At 36.3% G+C, this 13,068-nt stretch overlaps 1 protein-coding gene across 1 annotated transcript in view; it reads left to right on the top strand.

Moving 5' to 3' along the window:
- The window catches only part of SDK1 (sidekick cell adhesion molecule 1), a 638,385-nt gene that overhangs the window by 246,631 nt on the left and 378,686 nt on the right, over positions 1 to 13,068 (top strand). The window contains exon 2 of the mRNA XM_077828174.1: positions 4,820 to 4,979. Coding sequence (XP_077684300.1) covers positions 4,820 to 4,979 — 160 coding nt within the window. The remainder of the gene's footprint in view (positions 1 to 4,819; positions 4,980 to 13,068) is intronic.

Genomic DNA, 13,068 nt, shown 5'->3' with positions numbered 1-13,068 from the left:
AGTTAGAAATATTGGAAAAAAAATTTCTTTCTTTTGCCTTGGATGAAATTGATGGGATTTGATTCCGTATGTCTGGCATGTTCTGTACCAAGAATAAGACAAAAACTGTAGAATCTTATTAATTTGCTCTAATCACTGACCCATTTGGAATTAACGAATTGTTGAACATTTTCAAGGAAGTGGGAAAATATAATTAAAAAACCCCAGCAAGGATGATAACATCATAGAATGCACTGTCCATTTATTTTAGTAACGGCTATGTGGCTGGGTTTAATTTATGATAGTTATAAAGCAAAATACCTGGAAGTGTGCCATGACTTATTATGTTAAAGTATTGAAATCTTTCTGCTGTTAAAACTTTGAGAAGTTTCTTTGTGGTAATCTGTGCATTTCATAATTTTCGCAGTTTTACTGTTGTACCCAAAATTATGTGCAAATGAAGTTTGGGTGACTATTTACCAAAACAAGAAGAGATCCATAATTTTCATATTGATTGACTGACCAGAGAGATAACAAATAGTGCATTAGGTCTTTTCCTCAAACTGTAAAGCTATAACTTTCAGTCCTTCAGTAGTAAATCCATGCAATGTGCTGGAGAATGAAAATGTTTGAGTTTGATATAAAATAAGTTTTGAAAGGAAGATTAGCAGTTTTAACCAAAAGGTTAGTCGCCCTGGGAAATTCAGCTGTCTAAAAACCAGATTGCGATTAATAAAGGTCCCACTCAGACTGATTGCTCCATTCATGCTGAGATTTCTAATCCTTCCTCAGCTGGACTCTAACCTGATTGATAGCGCTTATTATGATGGCTTAATAAATTTTATTGTCACTTTACAAGAACGTTTTAGAGAATTTGTGTGCTAGTGGCACCCCTTGTTTATGGTACAATTGATTCTTCTGGTATCTGGGGGTGAATTATTATTATTTTTTTTTAAAAAAAGGAAAGGGAAAATAAAAGAGAAGGTCAGGTTAGGAAATAGATTACAGTCATTAGGTCTCTCAGCTCAACTAGTTTATAAAAATTTGGGGGGGGGGGAGGCATGCTTTGATGTCCTGTTGTCAGTTTGACAAAATACAAAAAGTATTCAAGTTAATGTTGTAAAGTGGATAATGTAAGATATTTACTTTATTAGTTCCTTTATGTAGACTATATATTTAAATTCTTTAAATTTAAAAATATAATTATATTGATAAATTATTGCTAAATCATTGGCAAAATAGAAGCATATACATAAGAAAAATATAAGATCTAAATTTTAATGTACTATAATTAAAACCTCTAAACTTCTAGGATAAACATTGCCATTAAAAATATAACCACCACCACAACAAAAACCCCATGCACTGCTAGAATATAATGTTTCATTGATTCTTAAGAACAGTATTGCCACAAATTGGTAACATAATCACAAGATGTCTATTTACAAAAAAAAGTGGGGTGGAAGAATGAATAACATCCAAGTTACTTTTTTTTTTTAAGAATTCATATCAGAAAGCATAGAATAAGATACAGTAGCATCATTGTACAACCCAGTCAAGTTAACTTTAATCATAATATCATTACTTTTCATTTTAAAAAGTAAAAAAAATTAATAAATACATATTTTTGTCTAGAACAATAACACCAAATTTGTTTGGAAAAAGTACCGAAAGTTTTTAAAATGTAATGAAAATAAAACTTTATAAAATGTAACTGAATTCAAAAATTATCTGGCGTAACTGAGTAGACATTATGAGACCCAGATAGATATAATTTTCCTCCTTAATAATTTGGAATATCCATGCACTTCTCCATAATTCTTTCTCTCTCTCACCATTAATGGGCATAAAAATCACAATAAAAGTTCTATATTCAATCAGAAGAATTGGGTATGGCAGTGGAGTGAATAGAGCTTATTTTAATAGGGATTTTTAAGTATTAAAAATGATGAGAAGGAATCATTCAGAATGTGATATTAATTCTAAAAATGTAATTTATATATCTAATTCTATGAGTTTTTAGGTAATACTAACATATGAATGCTACATACTTTGGTATTGTTTTCCAGGAGCTCAGCTTTTATGATCTACAGAAAAGTTATAGAGTAATAGAAATGGGATGAAATTTAACAGTGCAAAGTGCAAGGTCATGCAATACGGAGTTAACAAAGAGTTTTTGTTATAAGCTGGGGCTGTATCAGTGGGAAGCACAGAGGAGGAGAAAGACCTGTGTGTATTGGCTGATCTCAGGATGACTAGGAACTGCCAATGTCATAAGACTGAAAAAGGCTACTGCAGTCTTAGGAAGCATCAGGTGAGGTATTTCCAGCAGCAATAGGGAAGTGTTAATACCATTGTACAAGGCACTGGTGAGGCCTCACCTGGAATAGTGTGTGCAATTCTAGTCTCCCACGTTTAAGAAAGATGAATTCAAACTGGAACAGGTGCAGAGAAGGGCTTCTAGGAGGATCAGAAGAAGGGAAAACCTACCTTATGAGAGGAGACTCAAGGAGCTTGGCTTGTTTAGCCTAACCAAAAGAAGGCTGAGGGAGATATGATTACTCTCCATTAATGTATCAGATTAATAAATACCAGAGAGGGAGAGGAGTTATTTAAGTTCAGTGCCAGTGTGGACACAAGAACAAATGAATATAAACTGATCATCAACAAGTTTAGGCTTGAAATTAGGTGAGGGTTTCTAATCATCAGAGGAATGACGTTCTGGAACAGCTTTCCAAGGGCATTGGGAGCAAAAAGCCTAATTGGTTTCAAGACTGAGGCTGATACATTTATGGAGGGAAATTTTCTAATGAGACTGCCTACAATGGCTACAGTGCCTTGCTAGCACTTACCTCTCACAGGAGCTCTGGCATGAGCATCTCCACTGATTTCACCAGCAGCTATATGTTGGGTTCCTTTCAGGTTTTTGTTTTCGATTTTTTTTTCTTCAGTACACAGGTGAAATTGCTTTCCCACCTGATTAAACCTCTATCTCTTCATGTTTTTTGTACTGAAACTCTGTGATCTGGAAAGCAACATATTTGTATTTATGCACTATTACACCAATGGGAGCTGAATTTTGTAGACTTTCTTCTTGAATAACTTGGTCTAATTTAATTGGAATTTGACTAGTGCATAAAACGAGCATTGACTTATACTCTACTGGAAAGTAATATTGCTATAGTTTAACACTGATAGGAACCTAATTTTATGGAATGTTTAACTGAATAATCTGACAGACAAAAAAGCAGTTTTGACTCAATTCTGTATTGACTTTTTTTCTTTCAAGCTCTATCTGGACAGTAATGTATTCTATTAATGGTGCTCATTTTGTATTCAGTATCAGGTCCACATTTTGTGTAATGCGGTAAATGTAAAGTTTGTCTTAGTTTTCTGTTAGAACCGTCCTATATGAGCAACAGAAATTCTTTTATATTCTTAGGTTTTTAAATTGCTTATATTTTTTTAATTTGTCCTCACAACACCCATGTGGGTAAGGGAAGTATTATTACCCCCAAATTACAAATGGAAAATAAAAGATAAAGACTGAAGTCCTTGATTTCATACAGGGAGATTAAGGCAGTTTTTCACCTGGTGTAAATTGTCATAGCTCCAGAAACTTGAGCAAGAGCTATGACAATTTAAGCCAACTGAGGCTCTGCCCCTAAGTGACTTGCCCAAGGTTACACAGGAAGTCTATAAAACAACTAGGAAGAGAGTCCAGATTCCATGCACAAATAGGCCTTGCATGTTTACTAAACAGGCTCAGTACCATTAATGGGGTATTTTGTCAGTGTAATTTAAATAAAAAGACATACCCAGAATAAGAAAATCTGAACATTCAACTTTCTTTTGATCTGTCTTTTCAAAATGGTCTATTAGTAGTGGTAATGTCTAGATTCAGGTAGTTTGGTAGTTGATGATAGTTTGAATTAACTTGACTGTATCCGTGATTAGATAATATCGGCCAGATCCTGCTTTAGTGAATGTCAGTGCGTGTTTGTTTGGGCTCAGAATGTTTCAGAATCCTGTTGGATATTTCCTTCCACATGAAAGAGGAGCATCTTTTTTGTTTGCATTAACAACCCCTAATTTCATCTAATGGAGTATGGTTAGCAATTGTGATTCAGAGAAGAATAAGAGTTTGCATGCTACATCTATCTGAGCCTTGAACGTTATTAAAACACCCTAATTCAAAACCTATGATTGGTCACAGAAAATATAATTTAAGACACTGTAGTTAGAGACAATATTGAAAGATATATTAATCTTGCTATTTTGTATGATGTTTTGTTCTAAGTTGATCTTTTGTCAGAATTCTTCATTTGCCCTGAGACTTGTCCTGCTGTGATGATCACTTCCGTTCAACCTTGGTTTTCTGATATTTTTTTTTTTCAAAGGGATTTTTAAAGTTTTGTGAGTGGATTTAGTGTTAATGAAAGTAAGAAACTAACAGCAATGGCTACTACCAGACACATTAAACACAGATGTAGGCACTGTGTAGATTTCTGTTGTATAGCTCTGATGAGCAGAGGCTCAAGAATATGTTCCAGGTTGTCCAGTGCTTTTGCCATGTAAATAAACACCTATGAAGAGGAGCCTCGGCTGAGGATTCCAAACTTGTTTTTAACTTTTGAACTAAGCAACATTTTAACCAGTAGCACGTTTCTAGATACAGACGGTTGATACTTAGGAGGTTGATACTTAAGTACTGGACAACCTAGTCCCCTATTTTATTAAATAATTTAGGAGGAAATTGGGTAAATATTAGTGGCCTAAAATCAAGGATAATATCCATTTTCATAGTCATGAAAACATTTTTTTCTCTTGTATGTTTCAGATGACGTTGCACCCTACTTCAAGACTGAGCCTGGTTTGCCCCAGATCCATCTAGAGGGGAACCGTCTTGTACTCACATGCCTTGCGGAAGGCAGCTGGCCTTTGGAATTTAAGTGGTTACATAATGACACTGAAATCACTGCCTACTCCACTGAATATAAGTAAATGGATTTTTTTTAAAATATCGTTTTAATTGCAATATTTTTTGTGATTACACTTAGAAAAGATTTGCTATTAGTCACAATAACACAGTGTGGTAATGATGACAGGCAGTGCCAATGCATCCTGAAGAAAGTTGGAACAATGGCACTATATAAATAAAATGTGATGCTATGTACAGTAAATTGAGTGGAAGTTTGAAAGTGTCTTGCTGTTTTGCTAAAAGAATGCTTATAACTTGCTACAAATCAGACCCTAAAATAGGAATGCAGTGGAAGGGAAATGCTTACAATATCATCTTCAAAGATTTCTTAAATGATGCCTATATAAGTGTACTCACCTTTGAAAATAGAAATTGTCCTGGTACAGTAGTGTCTTCTAAAACAACAAAAAACCTGTGTTTTAAATTAACAAAAGGCTTTTCATTTCACTCTCCATTTTCACTTCACTCTAGCTCCTACTCTAGTACCTTGCTTCTCCATTTTGGAGACCAAGTATGGTGGGTTGAAAGCAGAGCCAATTTTACACAGTTGCATGTTATATTGACTTAGCTACATTCCCCTAATAGAGAACTGAGTATAGAGGGGCTATTGTCCTGGCCAAGCAGGAAGAAAGACAAGATGCAAGGAATGTGGTTTTAATTCGGCCTCAACTACCCAGCAAGAAATTGTACAGTGCAGGTCATCATTCCTTCCTTAATCATTTCCATGTGTTTGGGGAGAGCTGCCATCAGCCCTCCCCTCTCCCGTTCTGGCCCCAACTCATTGCTGGGACCCCTCAGCCTTCCCCTCATATGAGGATTTAAAGGAGCTGGGGAAAGGAGGTTGAGTCCCCAATTTACTAGATGTTAGAGGCTCCAGCTCCCCTTCCTCAGCTTCCCTAGGGGGTGACTTCCCCTAAATCCAACTCCCTGGTTTACCAGGGAGCTATTCTTCCTTATGGAACAAGTATCTGCACTGGACACCTCCCATCTGCTAGGTTGTGACAACCCAACCAGGCCACTGACCTGCTGTGGGGAAGGAGTGGGGGAAGCCTGCTCTGCCCTGGACAATCTAGTGAGGGAAAATTCCTTTCCAGCAGAAACAAGTAACTAGTGCAATGCCTACAGCAGATGATAAAACCTGTTTATTTTCTGATTACATGGCGGGGAGGATGAGTGCTGCTGCTTCAGGGTGAAAGATGACTGTCTGCAGGGAATGGATAGGAATACCCCTCCCCCAGATGCACATGGGCCAGTGGCCCACCTGAGCTCATTTCAGTCAGTCCCTGACTCAGGTGATGCTCTCCCATCCTCCCTTCTTTAGCCCAAAAGGGAGGGATCCCTGAAAGTAGCCAAGAATCTTCTTCTCACTGGCCAGACAAAGCCCCCCTGCATTCAAAGTTAGAGGAAGTGCAGAACGAAGCCTGTAGTATAAAATCACCACTCTTTTTGTTTCTGCTTCTATGAATGTGAAGTTTAATTTTGAAATTAAAAAAAAGCTGCATCCTTCTATTTACATACTCAAGGTAAACAAAAATGGTTCATAACATTGTATGTGGAAATAATGCCAGTGCATACATTCTGATAACTATCTATTTTAGAGTTTTATACCACTGCCCATCTCCATAATGTGTGAATGCCTTCCATGTGACATCAACAGCAAAGTTCCTGGACTTCAGGATGTATCTGGCACTTCTGTCTTCCTGGGCTCAGATATTTATAACTATTTTATATATTCGTTTTGATATCACTGCTTCTATCAAAATTGCTTCTTAAAAATCTCTGCTCACACCAATAGTTGTTCTTGTAACTCAGTTGCATAAACAGACTAGCTCATAATTCATTTTTGTAGATTTTTCAAAAATATAATTTACTAATATTCAGCATAATTTTTCATATTCTCTGCACTTCCAGTAGCAACAGCAACAACAGACTTTTAAAATGTTGAACATTTACATTGGGGAGGAGGAGGAGGTGACATCTCAGCACCTGTACCATAAAAATGCACAAACATGTACACCATTTTTAAACAGTATCCACAATTGTAAAGAATTAATCTGGTAATACATCCAATCAAAATTCACCCTACAGCAGTTTCCAAGGTAACTAACGCATAGTTATTAGAATATAAGACTGCACATGTTGAAAGAAACAAAAAATATGGGTAGCATTTCTTCTTTTTATTAAAAAAAAGATTTTGAATAAAGTTACAAAAATACAAATTGGTAAAATAGTAATACAATGCAAACTGGTAAAGCTTCATGCTGGCCACTTGAATACTTTATGTGACCTATATATTTTCCTAGATTTGGGGTTTTTGAAATTGGGTTTTACGTCATTGAGAATAAATTAAATGCAATTAATAAAATGAAGTTTGCTAATCTAAAAGTTGTCACTTTCACCTATTTCCATTTCTCTACTCCCTCCTTTTACTCTTTCTTCATAAAATCATAGAAAGTAGAATTGAGGGAGCCCAATCAAGTCTCGTTGATCCTTTAGCAACACAGGATTGTTACCTACCGAGAGTGCCTCCATCTTTCTTGGATTATTTTTTGGATTTTATCTGCATGTCATTATTGTTTTTCTGTTGCCTTTGCACCTTGCAAAGCAAGGCATTTTAGAACATACAGTCCCCATACTTATGTAGGCCACACCTCTTTCATAAACACGTAGCGTAGCAGAAATGTGCATTACAGGGCTCTGCTGGCCACCTTGTGGCCACCTTTGCGGTATACAGAGTTGCTGGCAGTGCAATATTATTTTAGGATACAGTTGCCACCAGAGTAGACATATAGACGGAAGCACTACCATTCTCTATCAATCAGGTAAGTGACAGTAACTCCCAAGGGAACATTTTCTCATCATCTCTCCTTCACCTCTACTCTCAGGAGTATGTTTCTTAGTTCACAATACTGGTTGTTTTTCTGCCTCTTAAGATAGTTGTTCACTATGGAATGGGTCCATTTTAATTCCATTTATACTTTCAGCTTTGTGTGAAGGGCTGCAGTGCTTTGGGGCTGTTTGTGGCACGACTGGAATGACCATTTCATCACAAAGCATTAAAGACACACGCAAGCAGCTGCACCACTTGCAGTAGAACACTGTAAATCGGAATACTGAAGTTAAATCACTTTGCTCTGCTTCCTTCACTGGATAGTCTATTTGCAGTATCTCATGCCAGCATCACAGTTTCTCTTCTTTCAGAAGTACAGATCCAGCCGAATGACATACCCAGCTGACTGTAGCATATTTATGGAATAAAGCCTGTTCCCTCTACTGAAGAATATAATAACCTAAGTATTAAGTTTTCCTACATTATCTACTTTATGCTATCCCATATGCCTGTGTTCTTGGAAGAAAGAGGTATTCTTGCCTTAAGTCTCATCTACTTCTTTTAGGACTAGCTCTGTTAACATCTTCATCCAGATCTATTCTTGTCTAGCATAGAAAGACAAATCTAAATTTCCTTACTATGTATAAACTTAGATAGACTTATCATTTCTTCTGATTAAGCCCAGGAAAGGGTTTCTTTCTATCACTTTAATTTTTACCAGGATCCTACTGTGGAGAAAAGAAGCTTGCTTTTCCCCAAAACCAGTGGTTCTGTACTGCATAGAATATGTGGGTTTGGGTAATAACTTTTGGGGAATAATTAACAGAATTCCCTGTATCCTCTTTCAATATAGTAAATGCCAGTAATATACCTTCTACCCCAAAGAAGGGAATGCTTATGGAGACATTCAGAGTCTCTATTTCCACATCAACTTTACTTCTGATTGCACTTCTGCTAAACATTAAGGGATTCTACTTTGTGGGACCACTTATGGTTGAACAGTTTTGTGAATGCCAGCTATTCAGATATGTCAAAACGTGCTGTACACACACCATGGACTGTGGTGTTTAGCTTATAAAATGGAGATTTTTAATATTTTTTCAGAAGAAAATATCTAATAGGATGATTAATCACAGCAGGAAGCATGAGCATCACTGAGTCAGTGCGACACTTGTTTTGATTGACAGGAGCAAAGTTGACTGCAGTGTATCAGTAGCAGGGAAGCTGGTAGAAGGATCTGAAACCACTAACTGTCACTGAAGGGGTAAGAAGGAAGAGCGTAAGGGGAGGGCAGGACCTGGGACCTCTGGGGTGGTATTGAAAGGCAGAGAGTAGGACTCAAGAACATTAAAGATGCTTGGATGAGAGAGAAACTTCTTATTTTCTGCTCATGGGAAAAGAAAATCTGAATAACAATATGTCTGACACATGTGAACTGAAACAAAAAGTTCAGATTGCCATGGTATTCAGTATTCAGATTTGCGCACATCTGTAATAAATTAAAACAACAATTATCATTTTACCATGTACTGGTCTTGTAACAAACTCAGATCAGTGGACTGTAACTGTGTGTGTGTGTGAGACCACATACCTATTACATACACAGTACCTTGTTTCTTATCTTTATATTCAATTTAGTCTAATGAATTTCAGGCCAAGATGTAAGGCACGGTTATTTTATTTAGCACTTAACTGTTCTTGTTTTTGATATCTAATTAAAGCACATTTGCTACAGCTATATGTGCTTGAAAAGCTCGTAAAATCTGAACTATTGATAATTACAATAACTGTTACAAAATATTAATTTTGCAAGTCTAAATAAAATTTATTAATTTTAATAGCTCTCTGTAACCCAAGATAAGCACAAAAGGGTTTTGAACTTGTAGGAATGAAAAACCTCTAGATTTGCTGTCTTCATATTCATGTGCTCCCCCAGGAAGATTTTTGTGCTGTACGTATGTTGGAATGTATTGCAAGAAAGGGCACGTTTTGACATAAAGATTTTGGTTGCAGGATTTAAACTCTGGATGTGATAAAACTGGTTCTGGTTTCATCTCAGGAGATAAACATCCTCGTTAAGCTTGAAAGCTGCAAACCAGTAATGCCACTGCCTGCCAATCCCCATATATCCTTTGGGGATTGTCTAGTGCCCTTTTTCCACACTTGGAGTGTAATAACCATGGACAAGTGGGTATTAAATATCATCCATTCTGGCTATGTGATTGAGTTTACATTGCCCCCTCCAAAACCCTTTGCTAACACCCTTTCAGGGGCCATCCTTCTGAGTAGATTCTCAAACAAGAAGCAGAATCTCTTAGAACGAGGTGCAATAGAGCCCTGGTACCTCTATAGTACCAGGGGAAAGACTTTTACTCAATGTACTTCCTAGTACCCAAGAAGAAGCATGGCCTGATACCCATTGTTATTCTCCACTATCTCAACCATTTTATTTGGAAACTCAAGTTTCCTGTGGTGACATGGGCACATACCAGGGTGGATAAAAATCAATGATTTTTTTTTTTTTAAAAAAATGGATTTTTGAAATTTAAATTGAATTTTTTTGATAAAATGCTTTTTGCAGGAAAAAACCTATCTGAAGATAGTTTTAATTAAGATATATTATAGCTCAAAGATATCTCATCATGGAACAGGGATTATGAATTCTAATTTGATAGTATAAGACAATATTTCATGTAATGTTTAAGAAAAGTTTTGTAAATGAGTTTCAATAGTTCATGGATTAGGGACCCAATCTTATGGAGTTCCAGGGGCTTCTGTATAGATTATGTAGGTTAATCTTTTTATCTACCCAATGGGACTCAGTGCTCAGTCTAGAAGATACCATCAGAGATGCTTAGGTTTTGCAGTTCTCAAACTGTGGATTTGGGTCTCCAGCGATAACATGTTTGTTAACAGCAAAAATTATTTTAAATAAATAACATATAGAGGTGAGAAATAACAGACTTCAAGGCTATTGTTCCTCTGCAAATTTGTGTACATAGAGTCAATCCCTTACCTCTCTCTAAAAGTGCAAAGTTTCAAAAAGTTAAATGAATAGCAGGTTGTTGGGGGAGGAATAGATCTGGACAAGGAGAAGAAGTCTAGAGATAAATGTGAGAAGGGAGGAACGGGCAGGAGAAACAAAAGTGAAACTGTTTGTTTGAGCAACATATTCCAGAAGCCTTGAGGTCTTTCTGAGTGTAGCCTTCATTGATTTGAGATCTACCATACCATTCTCTTACTAGAAGGGAAAACCTATAATGGCAGCAGGCCATAAAAGAGACCCAGTTTGGGAATAAGAACCATTCAAGAAATATATGTTTGCTGATGATGTTTTAAAGAAAGACATACCAGTGAACTGGTGGAAGTCACATAAGCATTTGGATTCAGAGACTGTTGAAGTGATAATCTCACTTTTAACAGCAGTAGCTTCTTCTGCCGGTTTCGAAAGAATATTTTTTTCTTTTGGACTAATTCATTCCAAACTGAGAAATCATTTGGGACCTGAAAAAGCAGGAAAGTGTTCAAAAACAAACAGGAAAATGAAGGTGAAGATGACTGTGTTAGCTGCAGAAACCAGTATTTTAAGTTTCTCGTGTTGACCTGGCTGACATAGAGATTTAATTTGTTTGTTTTTTTTAAATATTTCATGTAACTATTTTAGTTAAAAGCAATTTTAACAAAAACAAACCTGATTTTAAAAAACGTGAATGATTAACTAAATTCAAAAATTCATATGCTTGTTTTGTTAAAATATTGTGTGTTTGCTGTTGAAGAAAAAATACAGAATACATAACGTTGTTGTTTTAGTTAAATAAAACTATTTAAATGTCTGTCTGGTGACATTCTCCTCCTAATACAGCATGGCAAGAAAATCCTCCAAATATTAATGATTAACCTGTTGAATTGGAGATATTCATCTCCCAATGACTTCATAAATATCTGCTTCAATGACCTTTGGTAAATGAAATAACCAAATGATCATTCATTTTCTGATTTAGCTGTAAAACTAATCTGAAAAGTTTTCATAATAAATCACTTAAAAATGTATAGAGTGTACCTTCTAAAAATGAAACCTACATCTATCTCTGAGTTGTGAAGAATATGTATTAAGGTTATAACTACCGACAAGAATGCACTTTTATGTAGAAATCCATGATTAAATCGAGTCTTCCTGGCTAGTGATTTAAATCAAATCCACCCTGGCACATACCAGCCCTAGAAAAGGACATGTGCTTTGCAGCTCTTGATATGAAGGGCATGTACTTTCAGGTGGACATTCACCCTGCTCCCAAATGTTTACTCAGGTTCATGGTAGGGTTCAACCACTTTAAATACAGAAAAGGATGATGATGAAGTGAGCTGTAGCTCATGAAAGCTTATGCTCAAATAAATTGGTTAGTCTCTAAGGTGCCACAAGTACTCCTTTTCTTTTTGCAAATACAGACTAACACGGCTGTTACCCTGAAACCTTTAAATACAGAGTAATTAGAGTCTTTGCACAGTATTGTCTTAACACAAATGATCCTGAATGAACACCTTACGTTCTCCAGGTTAGAAATTATGTATGCAGAGCATGGCTAATTAAGTATGCAGAGCATGGCTTTTGTAGTGACTTTGCATACACTAGTTCATCTTACATATTTATAGATGAACCTTATAACTTTGTGGCATGAGATAGACATGTCACAATGAAAAACAAATCACTACTGGCTGACTGAAGTAAGGATATTGGTTAATACACGTTAGCATGCATCAAGTCTGAACTAGTATGTCTGAACTTCAGACATCATTTTCCCCCTCCCCTTTTTTTTTAATTAGAACAAGACTCCTTGGATCTCATCCACTGCCTTTGTCCCAAATTTGGTGATCTTGGAGGTTGAAGCAAATGTTATTTAGCTTATCATAAAGGTTTTTGAGCAGTAGCATGATCTAGTTTTCTATCTGGCAATCTCGGTGTTTTGATGTGTTTTTAATTTTAGTGGGCCACATTTTACTTAAAAAAACTATATATAAAAGAGGCTAAATCGGTAGATGGATAAGGCTCTGGTAACATATTTTGAATAGACATTAGTCTTTCCAACAGCTTTATTTTAAAAAAGAGTTTTTTTTTTTCTGAATTTGCCTTGTATTGGCATCTTTATGGCCACAGCTATAAAAAGCCTTTCTCCAGTGCTTAATTTGTGCCAGGGTGTGCCAGGGCTGAGCCTGGTACCTCTAGGCTTGGTAGTTTATATCCCCAGCACCTCTGGGCATGCCACGTCAGTTATGAAAGTAA

This window comes from Eretmochelys imbricata, chromosome 10, assembly GCF_965152235.1.
Source record: "Eretmochelys imbricata isolate rEreImb1 chromosome 10, rEreImb1.hap1, whole genome shotgun sequence".
NCBI lineage: Eukaryota > Metazoa > Chordata > Testudines > Cheloniidae > Eretmochelys > Eretmochelys imbricata.
The sequence above is the reverse complement of the archived record's forward strand: the minus strand, read 5'-3'. Positions and strand labels throughout refer to the sequence as shown.